General features: G+C 36.3%; 1 protein-coding gene across 1 annotated transcript; it reads right to left on the bottom strand.

Annotated features, from left to right (window-relative positions):
* Nucleotides 1-7,992: 7,992 nt before the first annotated feature.
* Nucleotides 7,993-24,535, bottom strand: TNFAIP6 (TNF alpha induced protein 6). Its single transcript, XM_081261850.1, has 6 exons — nucleotides 24,369-24,535; nucleotides 20,117-20,254; nucleotides 16,781-16,942; nucleotides 12,001-12,229; nucleotides 10,831-10,871; nucleotides 7,993-8,679 (listed from the first exon to the last, which is right to left on the bottom strand). The coding sequence occupies exons 1-6, from the start codon at nucleotides 24,460-24,462 to the stop codon at nucleotides 8,513-8,515; spliced, it is 831 nt and encodes a 276-aa protein (XP_081117976.1). The 5' UTR covers nucleotides 24,463-24,535; the 3' UTR covers nucleotides 7,993-8,512.
* Between the last annotated feature and the right edge of the window lie 2,583 nt (nucleotides 24,536-27,118).

Genomic DNA, 27,118 nt, shown 5'->3' with positions numbered 1-27,118 from the left:
GTATTGGACCATCTTCCTATAAATTTATGGGGACGAGATGTCGTAGATCAATTAGGATTGACATTAACAAATAGCATCAATCCTAATGCGCCCACTACTAGGGCTAGACAAGGCTTTAGGAAAGAAAAAAGATTAAGAGAACAAGAACAAGGTATGACAGCACCAACTCAAATAGATCAAGAAATAAATAGACATGGATTGGGTTTTCAGAAAGGGCCACTGAGACAATCAAAATTACTTGGAAATCAGAAAGACCAGTGTGGGTTCCTCAGTGGCCCCTGACTAAAGAAAAGATACAAGTAGCCCATGACCTGGTCAAACAACAATTAGCGGAGGGACATATACAACCTTCCGTATCTCCCCATAATACTCCCATTTTTGTCATTAAAAAGAAATCTGGTAAATGGAGATTATTGCAAGATTTAAGAGCCATTAATAATGAGATGGTTATTATCAGGCCTGCTCAATCAGGGATTCCCCAATTGTCTGCTTTACCAAAAACCTGGTATGTTTTAGCTATAGATATTAAAGTTTGTTTTTTTTTCAATTCCAATTCATCCCGAGGATAGTCCACATTTTGCATTTACTATCCCTGCACTAAATCATGAAGGTCCTGATCAGAGATATGAATGGAAAGTACTCCCTCCAGGGATGGCTAATAGTCCAACTATGTGTCAAATTTATGTTAACAAAGCAATCCAGCCACTTAGAAATCAAAATCCTGAACTACAAATATTTCACTATATGGATGATGTGTTATTGGCACATAAAGATAAAAACACATTGCTAGAATGTTATGCCACACTTACAAATTTATTAAAAAATTATAATCTAGAGATAGCAATAGATAAAGTACAATTAAATCTTCCAATTAATTATTTAGGAGTTCTATTATCCTCAACCATGGTCCGTCCACCAAAAATTCAAATACGAGTAGATCAACTCAAATCACTTAACGACTTTCAAAAGTTATTGGGAGACATAAGTTGGATAAGGCCTTATCTAGGCATACCAACAGGAGAGTTGGGACCTTTATTTGATATTCTAAAAGGTCCATCAGATCCAAATTTACCCCGCATGTTAACGCCTGAAGCAAGAAAAGCATTAAAAATCATTGAGACATATATGGAAAATATGCATTTGAATAGAATTGATATAAGTTTGCCTTTATTATTTATTGTACTACCAACAAAAAATATTCCTACAGGAGTATTTTGGCAAGAAGTTCCATTATTGTGGATACATTTATCTTATTCTCCTAACACTATTCTTACTAGATATCCTGAGGCTGTAGGACAATTAATATTCAAAGGAATAAAAGCAGCAAAGGGGGTGTTTGGGATTTCTCCCAATAAAATTATTACTCCATATACTATGGATCAAATTGATGAGTTACCTAATGAGTTAAATACTTGGGCAATAATCATATGTAAATCTAGTGTTTCATTTGATAATCACTTACCATCTAATCCTTTGTTGTCTTTTTGATCTAAGCATCCTGTAGTTTTTCCAAAAATGACAAGAAAAACCCCTATCATGAATGCTCCAAATATATTAACTGATGGGTCAAACCATGGTACAGCAGCAGTAGTTACTCCTGATCAAACTTTTACATTTTTAGTACCCAATCAATCAGCTCAAAAGGTAGAGCTTAATGCAGTATTACAAGCTTTTATGATGTTTAAAGATTCTGTATTTAATTTATTTTCTGACAGTCAGTATGTAGTTAATGCTATAGTATCCCTTGAAGATGCTGGTAAGATTTCCCCTTCCTCTACTATTTTCTCTTTGTTTTCCGCTATACAAAGTCTAATCTGGGACAGAAAAGATCCATTCTTTATAGGACATATCAGGGCACATACAGGATTGCATGGAGCCCTTAGTTTGGGCAATGAACTAGCAGATAAATCTACACATGACATACATATTTTCTCCACAATAGAAGAAGCTATAAATTTTCATAAAAGGTTCCATGTCAATGCTAATACTTTACAAAAGCGTTTTAAAATAACTGAAGAACAAGCCAGACATATAATAAAACAATGTGAAAATTGTGTGACATTTTTACCACAAGTTAATCTTGGAGTCAATCCTAGAGGACTGATACCTAACCATATTTGGCAGATGGACGTCACACACTTGCCAGAATTTGGAAAATTAAAATATTTGCATGTTACAGTTGATACTTCTTCCAGATTTTTGATGGGCTCCCTTCATGCCGGAGAAAAAACTAAAGATGTTATAGCTCATTGCTTACAAAATTTTGCCACTGTGGGCGTTCCAAAACAGTTAAAAACACATAATGGTCCTGGTTATACTTCTACCTCTTTTAAACAATTTTGCTCATCATTTGGCATTACTCACATAACAGGAATTCCATACAATCCACAAGGACAAGGCATAATTGAAAGAGCTCATCAAACTATTAAAATTTACTTATTAAAACAAAAGGAGGGAATTGGAAAGGGGTATATATCCCCCAAAGATAAACTTAAAATAACCCTTTTTACTCTAAACTTTTTAAATTTGGATTCATCAGGGCTTAGTGCTGCGGAAAGACATTTGTATCCAAAAAAATGTACATAAGCCTAAGGTACTTTGGAAGGATATTCTAACAGGACAGTGGAAAGGTCCTGACCCAGTGATAGTCTGGAGTCGGGGCTCTGTCTGTGTTTTTCCACAGGAAGAACAGCAGCCGATTTGGATTCCAGAGAGGTTAACCAAAACAATTTCTACAGACCAAAAGGAAGATGATTTGACTCAAATCCATAACAGCTGATATCCAGAACTCCAGCTTGGCTATTCTTACATCTGCGACAGTGATCAACCAGGATGCTTTTTTCAATATCTATTTTATTATTGCTTTTTCCCACATCATAAAGTTCCATTTTATTTTTGAGCTCATACAGACCTAGATTAAAGTTTTATTTTTTGACTATGGAGTTTTTAAACATTGCAATGGAGATTTCACCTAGGTAAATCTACAAGGCCTTTACTATTGTCTTATGTGTTGTATGTTACGTGTGCACATTTCTGTTTTGTGTTGTATGTCTGTATGTGCGTATGTCCATATATCATATATGAGGAGCGCTCATAAATATATGGATCCAAAATTTTTTTTATTATTCACGTGATTTTAATGGTTTAATTTAATTTGGGTAAACAGCTGTTGAAGATTGTTTTAATATGTGTACAAATAAGCAGGTTAACAGATCTGTTTGTTTACTTTCACCTTTCCTTTTCATTATATTTAATAATTCTGTTCAAGATAATGTAAATTGTTCTAAAAATTGTTTTCTTAATACCTGTTGAAATGTTACATTTTTTTTTTCTTAACATCATTGTCAAAATCCCTATTTTCATCCCAGTGCCGGTGAAGACAAAGATGAAACCAAACTACAACTTCTTCAATTTATCACAACAAACTGTATAAACTGATGCATCAATGAATAATAACTCAACAAGTAATGCTCAATCACTGAGTCGACTTATTTTGGGAGGAAATGGACATATTGATAGATTCCTCCGCTTTGAACTGCTTACAAAACTTGCCTGGACTATGTATCACTTGTATGCATTGTGCTCTATTTGTTGATACAGCGAACTATGGTAGTGCTTGCGTATCTTTGCTGATGTGTCACCAGTGATGCAATTTTTCCTAAAGAGCCGTTTATTGACTTGATGTCGTGGCATTTCTGTATCTTCCTCCCTTCTACTAGTGATGGTCTAATTTTGGGGGCCAACTGAGGTGAGGCAAAAAACCTCACCCCCCCACCAGCACCAAGGCCAAATTTGGGGGCCAACAGAGGTGAGGCAAAGAACCTCACCCCCCCCCCCACTGGTGCATAGGCCTATCCACAGGTATGGCTATATACTGGACCGGTAGTCAGTGACGGGTATGATTCAGTTGCAGTGGTATCAACCTAAGACGGGAGGCTGACACCTAGAGGTCAGTTTTCCGATGACGGGTAAGAACCATATGTTGAACTGGACATACCTAACAGGCACGGTCCCTAGCCACATTGCCTGTTGCTTAATTAAACAGAAGGGGGCAGATGCTAAGAGCCACAGCCAAGTAATATGATGCATGGCACTTTTGGTTGTAAGGTGATGCCAGCTAGCCATTGAGATGATATGATTATGTTAAGATTTGCATTCATATGGATATTGGACTCCTGCTGTTCACCTCGGCCTGCTATGGGACTCCTGGAGAGTTCCCATTGGTTGGGGAAGTACAGTAGGAGGGAATTCCGGGGCAGGAAGTTGTTCTGGGGTTCCGGTAGAACACCACCGCCTGGGTGGACCGGCTTCTTCCCAGACCTGTATGGGGTATTGGCGGCATTTTCAAAAATAAAGTTTTGTTCCTGCTTGAGTGGCTCGTGATTCTGTGCCCAGCCAGACTGTGGCATTCTGCTATGGTGAATTCCCTAAATTCATCACCCCTTGGGTCTTCCCTTAAGTCAGCCCACATATCTACAACAATCTCTTTAGGCTTCCTCTTTTGAGTACACCATTTGTTTTGTTTTAGCAGGACCCTCACTATTTAGTATGTTGGGGCTCAGAAAATGATTCCACCAAGTATGCTGCTTTAGACTTTAAACTGAGAGTACCAGAGGAGTAGCATATGCAAGAAGTGCTTTCTCAAGTTCCCCAAGGAGGGACAAAATTGCCTTCAATCCTCTTCCTTCAATTTCATTAATGAGGAAAGATTGATGGAGAAAAAGACTGACAAACACCACATGTGGAATGCAAATAAACTTTGTCCCAGGTCATTGTGTGTTCTTTAGACTCATTTATCTCTTCTACAAATCATTTACTCTTTTTCTAAAATTGTCTACAACCCCTCCTTCCCTCTACACTATAAAAAGGGTTTTTAAGCCTCAACCATCTGGCCCTTCTTTGAGTTTTCATATTTGATATGATTTCCATGCACATTTGCACATTAATAAATCTACATGTTATTAATCCATTGCCAATTATTTTCAGCAGACTTAAAAGCTCAAAATCTCAGAGGATGGAGGGGAAATTCTCATGGCTGTACAACCTAGACTACCTACCCACAGCTGTCCCCGGGAACTCTCCCAGCCCTTGTTTCATTCCCATCATGAAAGTCTCGGTTTTCTTGGGAATGGCAGCTGCCAATTCCTTGATAGCCAAACCCACTGCTATGGTTTTGGGTGGTTTGAGTGCACCATTGTGTTTGAAGGTTTGGTCCTCAGGGTGGCGGAACCTTTAAGATAGAGAGCTCAATAGGAGGTCCTTGGCAACATGAAGTAGCCCAGGTTTGACCTCCTGAGTTTTCATTAGAGGGTTGTTATAGGAGAAAACCTGTCCCCTTCTGTCCACACTCTCTGTTGCTAGTTTTAGATGCACTCATTTACTTGCGCCTGCATGCTCCTCTGCCACTGCTATTCAGGCTTGTGTTGAGTTTTTAGAGTGTTCAGCCTCCAAAACTGTGAGCTAAATAAGTGTCTTTTCGGCCAGGTGCGGTGGCGTACGCCTGTAATCCCAGCAGCTAGGGAGGCTGAGGCAGGAAGATCTCGAGTTCAAAGCCAGCCTCAGCAATGGCGAGGCGCTAAGCAACTCCCTGAGATCCTCTCTCTAAATAAAATACAAAAATTGGGCTGGGGATGTGGCTCAGTGGTTCATTGTCCCTGAGTTCCAATCCCTGGTACCCCTCACCCCCGCAAAAAAAAAAAAAAAAAAAAAAAAAAAAGTCTTTTCTTCATACCTACCTGTCAGGTATTTTGTTATAGTGACTGTTTTAGTCAGCTTTTTCACTGCTGTGACTAAAGGATCTTACCAGAACAACTAGAGAGGAAAAGTTTATTCAGGAGCTCATGGCTTTGGAGGTCTTTGTCCAGAGAAGCCCTGCTTCATTTCTCAGGGCTCAAGGTGGGGCTGAAAATCATGGTGGAAGAGTGTAGTTGAGGGAAGCAGCTCACATTATGGTGACCAGGAAGCACAAAGAGAGACTCCATGCTCCAGATACAAATATATACAAAAAAGCCACACCCTAATTCCACCTCCTCCAGCCACACCCTACCACTTCAGTTATTGCCCAGTTAATCTGTCAGAGGATTAATTCACTGATTGAGTTAAGACTCTTCAGAACCCAATCATTTTTCCTTTGAACCATCCTGCATTGTCTCACATGTGAGCTTTTGGAGACACCTCACATCCAAACCATAACTCTGACAAAATAACAAACAAACAAATAACAACAAAAACAACAACAACAACAACAACAAAAAACTGGCCAACACATCCTCTGTCCCCAATTCCTCTCCTCTATTTCAGTTTTAAACCCACTTTATTTGGACCTTTGCCTTTTTTATCCCACTGAAACTACCCGTCAAGGTCATGAACCATCTTCATAGGGTAAGTAATTTAATATGCAGCACTCTAACATGTAACTTAATAATTTATCACTTATATTACTTATTCTCTCTCTCCCTCCACCAGACATAAGCTCCTCAAGATTAGGAATTTTTTTTTTGACTTGGATTTCTGGTGTTCCCATGTGTTTAAAACTGTGTTTATGTATGTAAATTTTTGTTGAATTTAATTGGCTGGTAATCATTGACTCTCATATTCAAAGGAACAACTGTGGCTTTTCCCCCTTGAAAAGTGAAGTGGTAAAACAAAAATAAAATCAGATAAATATTTATACAATTTCATAATGGAAATAGTCATCCTGTTACATAAAATATAGAGGTGGCCTTTGATTTTGGACTGAGCTCCTGAATCATGCCCAACAGACCAGACCAAAATGGAGTTACTCATGCTGAAGCTCCACCTCACCAAGAAATTAAGTTGTTTACTTGATGTTTCATGAAATCAAGAGAGTGATTAATATCCCAACCCCTAAACAAATAGCTTTAGTTGACATGATTATGAGGTTCCCTTTCTTTTACCTTTGTAAGGAAAATAACTATGAAATGACCAATCCACTTTTTGTTCCTCTGTTTCTGCTTTCTTCAGCCCTTTTTTTGTCTATAAAGTCAACACATCCCCTGCTGAGTTCATAGCAACACTCATTCTATTTTAAAAATGAGGTGTTGCTCATTTCTAGAATTGCAAATAAAGCCAATTAGATCATTTTTTTTCCTCTTTCTTTTTTTCTTATTTTTTTATGTTACTAGGAATTTACCCCAGGACTCTTTACCACTAAGCTACCCAGATCTTTTTGTTTTTATTTTATTCTTTTTTTTTTTTTTTTTTTTTTTTGTACTAGGGATTGAACCCAGTGGCACTTAACCACTGAAAAAACATTCCTATCCCCCACTCCTTTTGCTTGAGAAGATCTCGATAAGTTGCTGAGGATGGCTTTGAACTTGCAACCTTCTGCCTCAGACTCCTGAATAGCTGGGATTACAGGTGTGTGCTACCACCCAGTTAGATCTTTAAATTAATTTTGTTTAAATTTGTTATTTTGTCTTTTGACAATTCTAACATAAATAAAAGAACAGAAACCAGGCTCCATGGCACTTGTCTAAAATCCTAGCTACTTGAAGGTGTAGGAGGACTTCACCTTCAAGGTCAGCCTTAACAATCTAGCAAGATCCTCACTCATCAACTTAATGAGACCCTGTCTCAAAAAATAAAAATTAGGGGATAGTAGAGGATAGGAAAGACAGCAGAGTACAACAGACACTAGAATGGCAATGTGTAAACCAATGGAAGTGTAAATGATGTGATTCAGCAATCTGTATACGGGGTAAAAATGGGAGTTCATAACCCACTTGAATCAAAGTGTGAAATATGATATATCAAGAACTATGTAATGTTTTGAACGACCAACAATAAAAAAATAAAAAATAAATAAAAAAAATAAAAATTATTGAAGATGTATGGGGATGTAACTCAGTGGTGAAGCACCCCTTCCCTGTACCAAAAAAGAAAAAATAAAAAAAATTATAATCTCTGATTCTATATTTCTACTTCTAGATTCCTGTCCCCCCAAATTAAATAACTACATAAATATGTACATCCAAGAATATTTATTCAGCAATATTTATGAAAACAATCTAAAATTCCAACAATAGAGAGGTTTAAATAAAGTATGAAATAATCATACCATGGGAAATTTTACAGCTGTTCAAAATAATGATTTTCTAGAATACACAATGATTTGGGAAAATGCTTAGGCTATAAAGTTTAAGGTTAAAGAAAAACAGCATATAAAACTGTACATAGAGTAGGATTCCAAACTTCAAATACAAACACACATAGATACATATATACATATACCACAAGTAAAAAAAAAAAAAATGAAAGAAAAATATATAAAAATGTTAACACTAGTTATCTCTATGTAGTGAGAGTATAAGAGATTTTCATTTGAAGTTTTCTGTATTTTTCAATTTTCTCCAAAATTATGTATTGCTTTCACATTTAGAAAAATAATAAATAAACATTAACAATAACAACAATAATAATACAAAAGTGAGATCAAAGGGTTTCCAAAATATGTAACATTGTATAATTTGAGTATCCTTTTTGTTTTATTTTATAAATGGCTAAATCTTCCAGCTAAAAAGTTTTTATTTCCAGTAGTAGTACTTGTATTTTTTCCTTGACTGGATTTGGATACAGGATCAACTGCAACATATTTGATTTGGAAACCTCCTGCTGTTACTGAAGCATCACTCAGAAACTTCAAGGTCATGACATTTCCTATGGGGACAGGAGCATACAAAAGAACAAAGTTACTTTTGTGTGTGTGTGTGTGTCTCATAATTTGAAGATTCACCTTTCTCATATAAAAGTGGCCCTTCCTTCCCTTTCTTTCCTCTTTTGTACTGGGAGTTATACCAGGGCCTCACACATACAAGGCGAGTGCCCTCTACCTCTGAGCTGTCTCCCCAGCCCTTTTTATTTTATTCTGACACAGTCTTGCTAAATTGCCCAGGCTGGACTCCAACTTGCTGTCCTCCTGCCTCCGCCTCCCAAATCATTGGGATTACTGGTGTGTGCCATCTCTTGCCTTTGTTTGTTTTTAAAAATAGAATTCTCAGCCCATCCCCCAACCCCCAACCACCTCACCTATTATCTCCTGCAGCTCTGACACCTTTCAACTTTCTGTTAACATTAAATATGTTTTCAAGAGTAGAAAAAGAAATATAAATAGAAGTTTTAATAGATCACCTTTTCTAGAAAGGTTGCAACAGAGTAATAAATTAATAAGATTTGAGCATTAATCATTCAAGGATAGAACAGGACATTCCATATTTTGTAATAATGATGAATAAATTAGAATTGAATGCACTGCAAGGCTGGGTGTGGGAGTAAGTGAACTAGAAGTGTCTGTTTAAAGACTACTTAGAATCACAGCTCAATGTAGCTTTGGTATTTTTAGTTGCACAAGTATTGTGATAATTTTATGACTTGGAGGAAAACTAAGAGTACATAAGAATGCCAATGACTGGTGCTGGGGATGGAAAAAAGAAATGGAAAAAAAATGAAGACTTCTAAGAAAGTTAAGATTCTTCACTAGAAAACAGCAATTTGGGATGATATTAAAGAGTAATAATGCTTATTGTGAAAAATGTATGCCTCTACAAGGACATTTCTGGAGGCATATTTCTTAGAAAAAGAAAATAATTTTGGGAGGAGTAGATTTTGGAAAACAGCCTATTATATTCAACCATTTGAGATTTACTATACAAATCAGCACATTAAAAGTTCCCCGTGGTCTTCCAAAAACAAACAAACAAACAAAAAAAAACATGTTTGACAGTGTTTAACCCAAAGTTTCCCAAATTAACTTGACCCCAAAGCCCTTTGCTATTTAAAATATTTTACAGAAGCCTTTTCTTCAGAATACTCTCTGGGGAATGCTGTTCTAAGATAAAAATGTAAAAAAAGTAATGTACAATTATTTTTAGCTACAGAAGGTTTTTGGTTTGTTTTTTTGTTTTCTGTGTGTGTGTGTGTGTATGTGTGTGTGTTGCTGGGAAATGAACCCCGGAAATCAATCATAAGCTACAGTCTACAGTAGTGTTCGCGGATTTGCAGATTCAATATTCTCACTGAATTTCCTACAGATAAAGAGGGCCTATATATTTTTAGTGCAAGGAGTTGGTATAAATCTTTAAGTATAAATAAAAAAAATTCTTATTGTTTCCAAGCTAACAAGCTATATCTAGCCTTAGTTATCACAACTTTACTTATTTTTTTATTTTTACTTTTTTGTTGCTGGGGATTGAACCCAGGGTGTCACACATGCTAGGCATGTTAGTCAAGTGTTGTTCTACCATTGAGTTATGTCCCCAGTTCCCAGCTCTCTCAACATTAAAAACTCAGGTGTGGTGGGTCACATTTGCAATTCCAGCTACTCTTGGAGGCTGAGGCTGAGGTAGGAGGATGGCAAATTGAGGCCAGCCTGGGCAGTCTGGTGAGACCCTGTGTCAAAATTAAAAAATTAAGAAAGGACTTGGCAGCAACAGTGAGACACTAAGCAACTCAGTGAAACCCTGTCTCTAAATAAAATACAAAATAGGACTGAGGATGTGGTTCAGTGGTTTAAGTGCTCATTAATTCAATCCCCACTACCAAAAAAAAAGAAAAAAAGAAAAAAAAAAGAAAGAAATGACTGGGGATGTTGCTTAGTGGTAGAGCACTATCTAGGATGTGCTAAGTCCTGGGTTTAATCCCTAGTATCACACACACACACACACACACACACACACACACACACACACTCATTTACACATACACACACAACATACAAAGTTAAAAAGTGAATGATAATAACTAGTATCCTTTACTATCAGGGATACAGTAGTAAAACAAATCAAAGTCTTGCTCCTAGACTTGAAACATTACCTGTGCTAATGATGTCTTCTGGAAGCTCCTCACCACAGTACCTGAAAGGGAATTTTTAGAAAAAAGAGGTCACATAAAAGGATCTTTTATAGTTATCGAAGTGGCTCTTTGATTCCTTTAAGCAGTGGCTCATTTTTCTATAATTTTAAAAATATTTCTTGTTTTTTAACTTGGATTTGTAAGGGAGAAAAAGGGTTGAAAGTTTGTTGTTTGAATCAATCTCACAATATTAATTAATTTTTTTTTTTTTTTTTTTTGGTACTGGGGATTGAATCCAAGGTACTTAACAACTGAGCCACATTCTCAGCCTTTTTTATTTTGAGACAGGTCTTGCTAAGTTGCTTAGGGACTCGCTAAATTGCTAAAGCTGTCTCAAACTTGCCAATTCTCCTGCCCCAGCCTCCTGAGCCACTGGGCTACCACGCCAGGCTGGAGAGTCTAAAATAATGGTTACTGTGGTTAGGGATGTTGCTCAGTAATAAAGTGCTTGCCTAGTATGTATGAGGCCCTGTATTTGATCCCCAGCACTGATAAAACAAACAAACAATACAAAGAAAGAATAAAAAATGAGTTATTAAGTGGGGACATACATAAATACAACACTTAATTGTATATTTATGTCTCATGATATTTTGTTCCCTGTATTAGAAAAGCACGAAAAAAATATTTCAGAAGGGAGCACTTGTTTTTTTTTTTTATGGCAAAGAAATCTATTTTAAATAAGACATACATTGTACATTTAGCTAAACTGTAAAAGGGAAGGGGCTATTCTTTGCTAATTTACTTTGCATTCATATTACTTATCACAAGGCCTTTTACAAGGAGAAAGGCAACAATTGCTGAATTTATAATCATTTTTAGGAGGTTGACAGGAATTAGAACACTTAATAACTCCAACAAATTCTTCAACTAACATCTCTCTTTTTCTATTGTTAGTCAAATCATGAGTTTTAAAATACATTAATAAATTAATCAAAATGCTATTATCATATTTTAATAATAAGTACCTGTAGCAGTCAACTAAGAAAAATCTTAGTTGAAAAAGAATGTGATGTTATCAAAGAGTAGAAATATAGGAAAATCAATATTATATGCTGAGAAAAAAAATTAAAGAAGCAACAAGTAATACTGAGCACTCACTGAACTTCCTGTGTGTAGAAACACACCTACCTTCCCACAAAGCCATGGATGTCATCGTAACTGTCATATATTTCAACATAGTCAGCCAAGCAACCTGGGTCATCTTCAATGTCAAAGTCCAAAAAACTCAGGTGAATACGCTGACCATACTTGAGTCTAATGTGCCAGTAGCATACCTGGTTATCTTCATACTCATTTGGAAAACCTGGAGATTTAAAAATTCGCTTTGGATCTGTAAAGACACCACCACATTCCTTTGCTGAAATTGAAAAGAAAAGAAAAGAAAGCCTTAGGAAAGTAATTATCCTTATTTAAAAATAATACTTCCTTCTTAGACATTATTTATTACTCTTTATGAAATACTAAAGAAATTGCTTAATATATAGTACCTATAGCATATTATGTATGCATATAGCTAAAGAATAAATATATTTTTTCATTAAAAGTTTCTCAGTTACCTAAAATGAACATGAAGTATTCGTGATTTTTTAAAAAGTAAAAATAGCAGGAAAAATGGTAATTTAATTGTGTTTCTGTTTTCATTTTTAGACACAATGCCTTTATTTTATTCATTTTTTTTTAATGTGGTGCTGAGGATCGAACCCAGTGCCTCACATGTGCTAGGCAAGCACACTACCACTGAGCTACAACCCCAGCCCTAAAGTGCACATCTTTTGTTTATTTATTTATTTTGGTACTATGGATTGCTTAACCACTGAGACACATCCTCAGCCCTTTTTAATATTTTATTTAGAGACAAAGTCTCATTGAGTTGCTTAGGGTCTTGCAAAGTTGCTGAAGCTGGCTTTGTACTCACAATTCTCCTGCCTTGACCTCCCAAGTTGCTAGGATTACAGGGGTGCACCACCACATCCAGCTCACTTTTATGCATTTTACCAAATATATGTATGCACCCATCTTACCAGCAGCCTAATCAAGATGGTAGTGATTTATTTATTTTCTATTACTGGGTATTGGATGCAGGGCCTTCAGCAAGTGCTGTGCCCCTAAACTACATGTTCAGCCCTTTTTCTACTTTATTTTCTTTTTTTTCAAATTTTGTTTATTTATTTTTATGTGGTGCTGAGGATCGAACCCAGTGCCTCACATGTGCGAGGCAGGCGCTCTGCCACTGAGCCACAGCCCCAGCCCCTCTACTTTATTTTCTAAAAAGATTTATTGGTGCATCATTACTATATATAATACTGAGATTTATTGTTATATATTCCTACAATGCACACAATAGAACAATAGAATTTGGTCAATTTGATTCCCCAGTACCTCCTCTTTCCCGGTCCTTTTCTAACATTTTACTTTGAGACAGGGTCTTGCCAAATTGCCTAGGCTGGCCTTGAAGTTGCAATCCTCCTTCCTCAGCCTCCAGAGTAGCCAGATTGCGGGTCTTATAATCATTCTGAAACATTTCATTTATTTATTTTTTGGTGCTGGGTATTGAACCCAAGTTCTTGTGCATGCTAAGTTCACACTATTCCACTGAGCTATATCCATAGCCTTCATTCTGTACAGTCTATAGTTAGGGGATTTGTTTTTATTTTGTTACTGGGGACTGAACCCAAGGGTACTTTACCACTGAGCTACACCTACCCTGTCCCTCTTATGTTTTATTTTGAGACAGGGTCTCAATAAGTTGTCCAGACTGATCTCAAACTTGATATCCTCCTGCCTCAGCCTCCCAATTTGCTGGAATTATAGGCATGCACCACTGTGCCAGGCTCTATACTGGTTTTAAACCAACATTGAAATCCTAATACTTGTGAATTTGGTGGAGATATTCATGTTTTTTTTTTTCTAAGTCATTCATCTTACAGATTTCAGTATGTTATATAACCTGTCATAAGAAAAACAAGCAAACCAAAATAGAAAGAAAAAGAACAAATAAAAATCTCTCTCAGAACTAGTGGGTTTGCAATATGACCCAGAGAGAAGACTATGGTGGAACTTAATTTTAATGCCCTATCAGTTAAGTTTTTAGTATCCAGGATAAAAAAAAAAAAAGTAGAAGCTGGAAACTCAAAAAATAACCTGTGTGGGTAGCATTTGAAGATATATTTATTTTTAATATATGAATTAAAAGTTTTCTCCAAGAATATTCTCCTTTAAAATAGCAATTTTAAAAACATTGTGTTAGAGCCCAGCCTGGTAGCACAGGCCTGTAATCCCAGTGACTCTGGAGGCTGAGGAAGGAAGGTTACAAGCCTTGCTTACTTTAACAAGATCCTGTTTCAACATAAAATATTTAACAAGGTCTGGGGATATAGGTTGGTGGTAAAGTGTCTTTATGTTCAATCCTCAGTACCAAATAAATACATAAATAAATAATTTAAAAATTGTTTAAAAATACTTAATACTATAGCAGTTAAGGGAATTTATCTTCCTAAGGCTTAATCTGAACAGGATCCTAAGAAGGCTAGGAAGAAATGGAATGGCCAAGGACCTAGTTGAAGCTCCATGACTATTCTATATTTCATTTTCTTCCTCAGTAAAATGTAACTATGCCTACCTCACAGGGTTATTCTGAGAATAAAATATGGAAGATAATTTATGAGTGTTATGCAAATGTAAGCTAATGTTACTGTATCATGAAATATCATGTGATACGTGGTTTGTCTGTGTTCATAAACATGACATTACCAGCTTTGGGAATTACTTGTTTTATTCATAGCATCCTATTTTTGTTGTACGTCCGTTAGGAAAATATTTCAAATACTGAACTAATTTGGTTGCTTGTTTAGATAAACCTATTTAGCTTTGTGGTTATTGCTTAATCCATTGCTTATTTAGAAAATGACAGATTCGCAAAACTGGATATCTAACGACTATTAATTGGTTAAAAAATATACATGGGCAATGGTGTTGCATGCCTGTAATCTCAATGACTTGGGAGGCTGAGACAGAAGGATCACAAGTTTGAGACCAGCCTTGGCAATTTAGTGAGGCCCTAAGCAACTTAGCAAGATCCTGTCTCAAAATAAAAAGGGGCTGGGGGGTGGGTTTAGCTCAGTGGTTAAGAATTCCTGGGTTCAACTCCCAGCTCAAAAAATAAATAAATAAATACATCAGTCAACATCATGTCATGCATTCCAAACTTGAAATGAGCTACTTCTTCTGAATATTTAACAATCTTATTATTACTTATTTTAATCAACTCTAACTTGACAATTTGATAAGTAATAATGCTTTATTTCTTGATAGTATAATAATTTTTTTCACTCCAATTATGTTTTAATGAGCTGTTCTAGTTCTAATTTAGGCAGTTTGCACTGTCCTTCAAGAAGCCATGTCCTAAATAATCAGCATTCTACGAAATATAAAAGTAAAATAAATATATGGAAGAAAAGGGGGAAAAGGGAAGGAGGAAAGGAAGATTAAGATACTGTTAACCATGAGGACTAAATATATAGTAATAAAGTACTATCTAGGACTAAATCATGTTAAAACATGCCAAAAGTGACTTGGAAGTTACAGACCTATTATAAACGCATTGTAAACCCAGAGTGGTTGTGTATGCCTGCAATCCCAGATACTCTAGAAGACTGAAGCAGGAGAATTGTGAGTTGGAGGCCAGCCTGGATAATTTAGCAAGATGCTATCTAAAAATTAAAAAAAAATAAAAGGACTGGGATAGCTTAGTGGTAGAGCACTGGCCCTACCTGTGTGAGGCTATGGGTTCAATCCTCAGTACTGAAAAAAACAACAACATATATCTTGTTTCAAATAAGATGAGGACATAGTGCAAAGCAAAATTCTTTCTATTGGGAATACACATACTTTTGAGATATAGGTTAGTTATAGACATAAAAGACTGTTCTTTTGTGATTAGTGTCATTAAATAATAAATTCTATAACCATATGCTAGAACTTCACTGTAACTCTCCCATTGTGCTATGGAATTTCTCTACAAGGTGGGTCCGAGTGGAACACTACTTAAGTATATTTATGACCTATGCCAGAAGGACTTTGTAACACATTATATAACACTTGAAATATTGTCCTGGGGGGAAATATCCCAAAATAAGAGTCTATTTTTTTCTTCCAATAACATAAACAAAAATAACTATAGAAATTATAATGAATTAATTTTCTAATTAAATATTTTGAGCAATCAAGAAAAATATGAATAAAAATAATAATAAATAATCATAACCAGTATCTACAGAATATAGTTGTTAAACCAAATCACAGAGTGAGAGTTGTTTTGGTTGGAAATCTAAACATTTAAATCTTCCTCCCCAAAAGAAAATTACAGAAAATATTTATTTATTTTGTCTTCTTTTCCCCATTATCCAAGGGATAATTTTGAACAGTTAACATTTGGTCACTTCACGTTATTGCTGTAGGTAAGTAATTATGACAAATTTATAATCTGGTCCTCCACCCCTCTCTTTTTTCTCTTCCTTGTAACCAGGAAGTCCCTTGGCACAGAGAAGACCCAAATTCTCACCCTACCTGCCTATTAATTATTGGTTATATGATTTTGGATAAGTTACTTAACTTCTATAAAAGTTTTAATTTCTTGATTCCTAAAACAGCAATAACAATAACTCCTTATGGAGTTGTGAATATCAAGTGAAGTTGTGAATATCATGTTGATGGAGGAGGCTACTTCAGTGACTGGCATAGTAAAAGCACTCTAAGAGTTATTGTTAATATTTACCATTACCAAATTTAATGTTTTTCTGGAAGAAAAAGCCATTTTTTTAAAGCCATCTCTGAGAAGTCTATAACTATTTTGTTGTTGCTTATTGTGTAATTTTGTTTGTAAAACATCAAATGCTCATTTTTAACAAACCATGTGGGTTGAAGCAGTAGGCATCCCATCTTTCACTCCTATTGAGACGGACTCCGTAATCAATAATTCCAGTTTTTCCAAATCCACAGTTGGGCCCTGGCTTCACTATGGGGTAGCCAACCCTGCCCTTGGCCATCCATCCAGCAGCACAGACATGAAATCCTGCAAGCAGAAGAAAGGGTTATGGGCTTAACAGGTAAATTCCTCAGCTGAGCTGAAGTCACCTTAACAAAGAGGGTCACTTCCAACAATAAGTTTCCCAACTGCCCAAGTCCAGTTCATGTAAAATGGGAAAAAACTATTTCCTTAAAAAGAAAAAAAAAAAAAAAGTTTGCCCAGGCATGGTGGTGTATACCTGTAGTCCCTGAGACTTGGGAAGCTGAGGCAGGTAGATTGCAAGTTCAAGGCCAGCCTCAGCAATTTAGCAAGGCCCTGGGCAACTGAGTGAGATCCTGTCTCAAAGTAAAAAATAAAAAGGGCTGGGAATGTGGCTCCGTGGTAAAGTGGTTTCAATCCCCCCACCACCAAAAAAGAAAAGCTTGATGTCTCTTGGCTAAGGTCAAGTGCAGTATCTATTTTTATCCATTTAATATTTAATGCATCCTCTATCCTTGGACAATACACTGAATGGATTTTTGAAGCAAGAAAATGGAATAGGAGCTTGTTTTAACCAATGCAAGAAGCCACCTAGTATTGCACTACCTACAGGAATGGTACATCCCCTTGGATGGCAATAAGAAAAGAAAAGAAAAAAAAGTTTGAACAGAAATAAAATATAACTTGTTACTTTTACAAGAAAATGATCTTACTAGGAAAAAACAAATAAGATTCAGATGGACCACAAATCATACAATGGACATAAAAATATTCCAGGTTCAGAGCTGGTTTTCCCATTACCATTAACTAATTTCTGTAATTACTGTAAATTCAAAAACATATTAAAAAATTTCAAGTGACAATTTAATGACTTTCTATTTCAGGATCAACTAAGATATTAGTACTATTTGAAAGAATTTGAATAATGATAAATACTATTACAAATTTCAAACGAAGACTTGGCCTTGTTTCCCTGGCTCAGGTTTGGAGGTGTTTTAATATCTGTCACGGCCATCGAACAAGGATGTTACTAGAGGTCCAGGAAGGATCATAAAGACTATGGCCTTGGTGTTCACCATGACAGTTCCTTTGCCCCACATAGCCTTGACCTATTACCTGGGAAGGCTTTGGGGTATCTGAGAGGATACTTTTACTGATGACCCTTCATGTACATAGATTCTGCATCTGTGCACTCAACCAACTGGGCAATCAAAATCTCTCTCTCTCTCTCTCTCTCTCTCTCTCTTTGGTAACAGGGATTGAACTCAGGAGCTCAAGAGCACTGAGCCACATCCCCAGCCCTTTTTTAAAAAATTTATTTTATTTAGAGACAGTGTCTTACTGAGTTGCTTAGGACCTTACTAAATTAGTGAGGCTGTTTTTGAACTCATGATCCTCCTGCCTCAGCCTCCTGAGTGGCTGGGATTACAGGTGTGCACCACCCTAATGGCAAAAATCTCTTTTTTAAAAAATTGTGTCTCAGGGGCTGGGGTTGTGGCTCAGTAGCAGAGGGCTTGCTTTGCATATGTGAGGCACTGGGTTCCATCCTCAGCACCACATAAAAATAAATAAACAAAATAAAGATATTGTGTCCACCAAAAAAAAATTTTTTTAATTGTGTCTCTGTTGAACACGTACAGACTTATTTCTTGTCATTATTTCCTAAACAATATTTTGTAACTATTTACAAAGCATTTAAATGGTATTAGATGTTATGAGTAATCTAGGATGATTTAAAATATGTGAGGGAAGGGGATGTAGCTCAGTGGTAGAATTCTTGCCCAGCATGTACAAGGATCTGAGTTTGATCCCCAGCATAGCAAAATAATAAATAAGTAAGTAAATAAAGTCGATGGGAGGATATGCATGTGTTAGGTGAAAATACTTCACCATTTTATATAAAGGATTTGAGCATCCTTGGAATCCATAGGAATCCTGGAACCAATTTCTCTCTGATATTGTGGGATAACTGTATATCACTGTTATTATACAAAAGCATAAGTTTGACAGGCATTTTCCTGTCAGTAAAGGAGTTCTGATGGGTGTGGTCCATTCTTCTATAAGCCCAAGAGAGGACAGCAGCACTGCCTCTCCCCACCCTTTTTTCAAAGAAGAAAGTAGCTCTATGAGTCCTCCCTCCCTCCCTCCCTCCCTTCCTTCCTTCCTTCCTTCCTTCCTTCCATCCTTTTTCTTTTGTGGTACTGGGAATTGAACCCAGGGGTACTCTACCCCTGAGCTACACTTCCAGCCTTTTTATCTATTTAGCTACACTTCCCGTGTACACTACCAGTGTATACTCAGTGTGTACTACCACTGAGCTACACTTCCAGCCCTATTTATTTAGTTAGTTTTTGCAATGCTGGAGATCAAACTCAGGACCTCATGCACTGGAGGCAAACGCTCTACCACTTTCAGCCTTTTAAAATTTTTGTTTTGAGACAGGGTCTCACTAAATCGCTCAGGCTGGCCTCCAACGTGTGATCCTCCTGCCTCAACCTTTTGAGTAGCTGGGATTACAGGCCTGTATCACTCGGCCCAGCATTTTTTTTTTAACCAGATATTCTTTTTTTTTTTTTTTATTTTCCAAGTTTCTTCTGACATTTTACAATCTGGTTATCTTTTCCTCATAGCTTTCAATTCTGCAGTACAAATGTAGTCTCTCATTTAATGTTAAAAATATTGGGAAAAAAGTCTCTAAATTCAATATTTCTTCTATAAAGTAAATTTCTTTGTAAAACTCAATGTAGTAGCATCATTTGCTAGCTGAGGAAAAAGTTAGAAAAATACTGAAAATGAATAGTGGGACTAGGGTTGTGGCTTAGTGGTAGAGTGCTAGCCTAGCACACATGAGGCACTGGGTTCCATCCTCAGCACTACATTAAAAAAAAAAAATTAAAAATGAAGGTATCGTGCCCATGTATAACTAAAAAAATATTTTAAAAAATGAATAGCAATTACATTAAAATTAATGAGAAATTTAAATGACATTGAGAAAATAAGGTTTTCGTTTTCTTTTGATGTTTATTAGTTCTCACTGGACTGTAACCCAAGTAAGAGGATTCTAGAGCCCTTCTGGCTCTAGGTGGAGAGAAGGGGAGAAACCAAACAGCAAAGATGTCCTGGGTGCTAGAGAACTATCCAAAAGTACCTGTAAGAGAAGACTCACTGAGCGTCATAGGAAAGGTGAATTGTTTTCCCCCAAGACTGAAAAAGAAGAAAAACCAATACTAAATGAGTTACCAATTTTTCTGGCTGCCTCTAGCTGCTTGTAGGTGGCAAGACGACCACCCTCAAATTCACACACCGCCTTAGCTTCTGCGTAGGTGAGCTTGTACTTGCCAGACCGGGCTTCTCTGTGGTACACGCCCGCTGCTTGTTCTGTGAAATCACAAAATGTCATCAATACACTCTTATCCATTCTTGTGGAACAGGGAAATTTGCCTTAGCTGGAAGATTACTTCAACTATTGTTCCTGCCAAAGAACATTCTAGGTCAGCTGCTTTGGGTAGCTGTTTTTATTATTAGAAAGCTTTGGGAAAAAATATGAATAAAGGGAAATTTGGGGACATAAGCAAAAACATGAGGCTGGATTGTTTCTGACATGATAACCAGAAAGAAAGGTTTCTTTCTTTCTTTCTTTCTTTTTAAATTTTAAACAAGATTATATTTCTACATTATCATTAAGTGATAAAGTTTCTATTTCTTTTGGCTTTAAGCCCTAAAAACTTGGAAAAGTAAGCAACAGGTAAGAAAAAAAGGAGTGAAAGCCAAAGAAACCAATGAAAATGGATCCATTATGTAGGCTTACAAATGATGGAGAAAATAAGCCAAAATGTCCACGTGAGGGAAATGACTAAGGCGATATAATTGAGAGCTTAGTAAATAAATTAAAAACTACAAGAGTCCAAAGCAAATGAATACTTGGTTAAGGAAAAGGAAAATAGATTCGAACACACTAAAGAAAAATTGGGCATACTTAACTGCCAGTTAGTCCCTCACTTCCTTGTTTTTTTTTTTTTTTCTAGTTCACATGCTGTTTCCAACATATTTTAGGCAGTGTTAAGTCATACATGAGTTGTCTTCCAATAGATCATTGTTTAAATGGATTGTTTTTGAGTTGGAGTACCTTCTGCCATAGAAACCATGTGAAGAGATTCCAAAGACAATAGTTATAAAGTTAGCCCTAATAGTTCTACCAGATTATGGTTCTGCCAGATTATGGTTAAGTATGTCTACCCTAACCTGTGCAGTCAGCCACCATTAAGACCATTCCCAACAAGAACGTATATTCCTCAGCACGCAGCAAAACATAAATCCAGTGCTATTAAGATACACAATTCAGTCCAATTCAATGTTCTTCCCAAACTAAAGTTGACACTGCCACAATTCAGTGGGAGATGGTGTGTGGCATGTTCCCTGCTTTTCTAGATTCCAAAGGACCCTGCTCTTTGTTATATGGTAAAGGCCTATCTGTCACCCATTGAACACCTTAGTCCGTTTGATGCTCATAGATCCAAGAATACCAGCAAAATCAAATCATACCCAGTCAAGATGTCTTCCCTTTTTGCAAATCACCTACCGCCCAAGTGTCCTTCCTGTGGTGAAGTCTCAGTAAACTTCCACTAATTTCCATTTTGGTTATTTTGAGCATATACCATGAGGTATTTTGCTAAGCAGGGTAGATCAAGTCCCATCCTCAAGAAAATGGGACAATAGTGGGTTATGTGTGTTATCTTTATCTTTAAATAGTTAAAACTCTAAGATGTTTGATAGAAAAAGGAGGCATGCCTAATTTACTTACATATTGTAATAAAGATTGTTAATTTTTAAAGCTGTTAAAATTGTATCTGTTCCCCAAGAATATAGAGTAAGAATCCTTATTTGAAAAAAAAAATTGTAGGAATTATTTTAATGTGTTACAAACTTTCTCAAACTGATTTCTTCCATATTTTACTCCAAAATTGAAATATGATGTTTGTAGGGAAAAAAATTAATAGAGAGATTTTTTAAGAAAATAATTTAAAATCTCCCCTGCCCCAGTAATTAAAAAAAAAAATTTGGTACATGCTGATACTTTTCTAGTAATAAGATAGTAATTCCCAGGAGGCGAGGCAGGAGGATCTCAAGTTGGAGGCCAGCCCGGGCAATTTAGCAAGACTCTGTCTCAAGATAAAATAAAAAGGACTAGTGATATCACTGAGTGGTAGTATGCCCCTAGGTTAAACTAGTAACTGAAATAGAAAAAAAATGTGTGTGCTATCATTTTCAATTTAATTTGCCAAATGTTAATATTCTACATTGTTCCTCCCTCAAAGAGCACCAAAATTCTCAGTGTCTTGCCTGATGAGCAAGTACAGAGAACTCTTGATGTTTCTACTTAGAAATTTTAAACAATGCTTTTATTTTAAACTACTCCTCAGTTCAGAATTTTAAGCTATTAAGATGGGCCTTTGTATATTAAATCCTAATTTTAAAAGTTTTACCTTTCAGAATCAATAACATCTTAATAATTTTTAAATCAATAGTCGATTACTTTTTAAAGCTGAAAATTTCATATATATATATATATATATATATATATATATATTTTTTTTTTTTTTTTTTTTCTTTTTCCAGTAGGTTGTAACAGTAGTGAGTTGACTCTGGTTTCCACAGCTGGTCCTACCATGGAGGCATTATGTGACCTTATATAAATCACCTCCTGAGCTTCAATTTCTCCATCTGTCAAACGGGGGTAAAACCAGCTCCTGTCCTATAAGAAGAATTCAGGTATGTTGTTATCCCTTTCCCTTGTCTTCCAGATTCAGAACAGAGACTGAAAAGAATTGCTATTTGTATGTTTTTAATGTTCATGATTCATGTAAACTAATCAAAATCTCTTGTGCTTTAGGTTTTGTTTTTTTGTTGTTGTTCTGTTTGTAAATTACAATTTAAGGAAGCAGAAGATATCAGAGTTAAAAGTGTCCTGTTCTTGACAGTTGCTGGCAGATTTCTGCCTTCTAATCCAATTCTCTTTCCTTCCTAAATAGTTTCTAACATTATATGGACCCAACCGAGTGTAAACGATTTGTGCTAGGCTGGCTGGTCAATAATTTGTCCCAGATTGAAGCACTTTGCAATTATTCTGAGCCTCAGATTTGTAGCATATTATTAACACATATTTGAATTTGCTTCTTTCTCTGGGGCAGAACTTCTATAGTAGGTTTATATTTTTGTAATATACACTAACGCTTAAAAAAGTCCAAATTACTTGATCACTAGAGAGTTTGATAACATTTCAGTTTATCTGTATGGGTTTAATTTCCTACTAGCCTTGTGATTTTTTTCCATTTCTGACAAATACGTGTATATTTCCTCAATTTGATTGTATGCAATGAACATAAACAAAGAGGTTTGTTCATTCCTCTGCTAGATTCCAGAACCCATCTTGGCTAAATAGATCACACTGAAACTGGTTCACTGGTTCAAGCTGGAAAAAAAAAGGCGGCAAGGCTGTGCATTACAAATCGGCTTCTTAATGAAATCCGCATGCTTACAGTTATCGCCAGGGGGAAATAAGCTGAAAGGGAAAATAGTCTACATCTACAACCATGTGCTGCTTAGCAAGCATAAAACCAAAATCTAGGTTAATACTGTTTTCTTTTTCTTTCTTTACTCTGTTTAAGAATCTGTCATTTTTATCCCCAAGCAATTCAGATTTTTCAATATTAAACACAATAATGAATGTAAAAAATATCAATTTTTGTATGATATGAATTAAAGTATTGTTTACAGTACTATAAAGAGTGTTTAGCATTTTGTGTATTTTGGCTTTTTAAATTTTTTCCTCTTGTTTATCTGTGCCGTTTGGCCTATGTCATTACTTACATTTAGCAAAACAGAACAACAAAAGAAACTCCTTGTTTAACAAAAGGGTTAGAAAAGTATTTATATGAATAGCAGAACAGTAACAAAAAGAAGCAAATGGTAAGAATGCATTCAGAAGTAGAAAACTTTTTCATTTTTTTTCCCTATATTGCAAGTTGGCTTTCTTAAAATAGTTGAAAGGTATTTGGAAAAATTAAGACATACCCTACAGCTCAGAGTACATAAAACAATGACTACAACATTTTTGCATATTCTACTTTATTTGAAATCTGACTGCAAATGCAATTGAAATAAAAACAAACTAATATATTAGTGATTTTAGTTTGCTAAAGAAAACTTCTCACTATGCTATCACATCCGCTTTGAAGAATTTTAAAATACACTTTCATAAGAAATATAAATCTTAACCTATTTTCTATCAAACAATTCATTTTATACAGAGCTATTTTTAAATTTTAGAAGGCAAGCACACTTTTATTTTCAAATGGTATTTCAATGGCTCTCTTTCCTAAGCATTTTCTTTGAAAACAGCCTGAATCAGATTAAAATTTTTCTTTGATTCACTCCTTCATGGTTTCAAAGAGTTGACATTCCCAGCAAGAAGCTTATGAGTGAAGTTTCTTACCAAGCCATATGGAGTTATGAAAAATTCCATTCTTGAATCCCCATCCTTGAGCCTCTTCCCACAGCAAGACGAATAAGTAAATTAAGATGATCATATCTTCAGTTATAGTGAAGTTAACAGCCCGGCAGAGGCTGCTCACGATAAATTCTCAGAACAGCGGCTGAAATGTGACTGAAACATCTGGTTTGCACATCTTTTAAATAGTTTTTTTCAACTGTGAGGTCAGCAAGTGCTCTCCAATGGCATTTTCCGTTGTAGAGTTACACAATTAACTCAGTGTCTAAAGCCAAGTCCTCTGACTCATTTGCATTGGCAACCAAAACTAAGGCTATAGGATGATCATCTTTTTAAAAGTCACTTACTCAGAAAGGAGTTCATTTATTCTGTCAGTCACAAACACTTTTCTAATAGGAAGTGTGTGTCATTTGGTGCAGATTCAAACATGATTAAAAGAAAGCCAAATTTCAGTAGGAATTTTAAGACAAATCTTGAATGTCTTATGAGGGGCTCAGCGCTGATCTTGACCCTGGTAATGTTACATTGGTTTTCCTAAACACTGCCAAATTTAAAACGTTGTGCATAGACAAATCCTGAGCCTTCTTCAGTAATGTAGGATTTCCTGCCTGTGTTCTGGGTAAAGTCTATTGCAATCTTTGGTTTGTTGTGTTCAGCAGCTAAATAAATACATGAACTCCCAGAAAAGTAGTTCAATTTCAGAGCTTTGGTACATTCAAGTAGCATTGGAGTGTTCTATTATAACATAAATTTCCCTGGGTCACACATCCTTGAAGTGTTGGGGGAAAGGTGGGTAGTCAGTAATAAAGCTTCTGTATATCACTCAACTTTTTCTAGGTAACTCTAAGATAAAAATAATAGGTAATAATTACCACAGTAAAGTTACCATGCCTTCAAGAATCCCCAAATTTCCATTTTATTTCCCTAAACAAAAGCATACTGTTTGGGCACCTTGTCTGGTAATATTTCCACCGCTGCTGATGCTAATGGCATTCCCTGTTGTTGATTGATAGTCATTTATTGGCCGCCTTTCTTTCTCTTTCTTACTAGCCATTCATGGTTACTTAGCTTCTCCACTCTTGGTCCCAAACTGCTTCCCATTTGCTTGTATCATAGTACTCAGTTTTCTCATACTTTCTTAGTCCCTTCAATGATGGTGACATCCTTTCAAAAAGCTGACTTCCTATACATGCTCTGATCCGATGTTAGCTTTAAACCCTTTAGATACCTTTGCATTCAACATCACAGGCTTATTCTGGTCTCATTCTTTCTAAAAAGAGCAGTAATGGGGATGTAGTTGAGGGTACAGAATTTACTGAACATTCACTGAGATATGCATTCAGTTCCTGGGGTTCAAAATTTATATTTTGGGCCCCTGGCAAGTGAAAGATGAAGAAAAAGTCCCCTGACTGCATTAGTGAGTTTAAATTTGGTGCAAAAGAAAAGGACACTGTCTAGACTATGTGGGTATGACCATGAAGTACGTAGGCAATGTCATTGAAAACAGGATAAATAGAGAGTTGGAAGGAAAGAAGGAGTGAACCTTGACACTCCTCCTCCGCAAAGTGCAATTAGATGAGTGTTTTAAATTTGTGGTTTAGGATGTAAATATAACTATTCGTGCACTGTTATAGCACAATCGTCACAGCCTCCTGTTATTTTTCTGGTCACATTCTCTGACCATGTCATTTCTGCATCTCTCTCAAATACCTAATTTTCCTATGGTTTTCATTTATTAGAAATTACTCTCAGGAAAGCGATTGTAATTAATCTCCACTTAGGCCAAGTAACTAACATCAGATCCCCTTCTATGTTCATTTGCATTTTAATGAAGTTCCAAGTACAGCAGGGTGTGAAGGTTCAACTTGTTTCAACATGAAAATTTAATGAGTTGCTTTGATGCATTAACCCAATCTAGGATGGGGAATTTCTTTCTCCCCTCTCGCAACTCCCATGCAGAATATAAATATTTCCGCTTACCCTGTACAGTGTTTGAAAACCTTGTCCTCTCTGTCATCCAGGAAAGAGAAAACAATGCCTAATGATGTGGGTTCAGGTTTTGAGCAGGTGTTCAATTCTGTTGTGAAAGAAAAGAGGAAATGAGATTTTTTACCTAGGAAAGGTACAGGTGGGTCATTCATGGGAAGGAAAAGAAAAGAAAGGAGTAGCAAAAAGGAGTGTTGCTCTTGAAGTTTGCTGAGAAGTACCCCGTACCAAACTCCTAGGACACACTACCCAGGATGTATCTTGGACATACTGCCTCAGGAGCTGAGATGGGATGCACTGATAAAAGCTCTTTCAAGGGCTTGGAAGACTTTACCGTCAAATGTTCTGCCTTCATGGATGAATGATCCCCCTCCCCCAATTTCTTCTTGATCCATGGGTGGCACTGGGGATTGAACCAAGGGCTTTGGTGCACACTAAGGAAGCACTCTACCACTGCATTATACCCCCAGTCCTTTTTGATTTTTATTTTGAGACAGGATCTCACTAAGTTGCCCTGTCTGGCCTCAAATTTGGAATCCTGCCTCAGCCTCAAGTCACTGGGATTATAGGCATGGACCACCATGCTTGGCAGAGTGGCTCCTTTTGCACTGGTTCTCACTGGCTAAAACCCTGCTTTTTGTAGTTGTAGTTCCTTTTGTGGTTGTTTTTGCATAAATTCTAATCCCATAAGCCCCAGCAGCTAATAGACACCTAAAGGCTCAGGGGGGAGGGCTACACCTCTGAATGAG

The sequence above is a fragment of the Spermophilus citellus genome (genome assembly GCF_964194105.1).
Source record: "Spermophilus citellus genome assembly, chromosome: 11".
NCBI lineage: Eukaryota > Metazoa > Chordata > Mammalia > Rodentia > Sciuridae > Spermophilus > Spermophilus citellus.
Note: the sequence above shows the minus strand (reverse complement) of the source record. Positions and strands in the feature narration are given on the sequence as shown.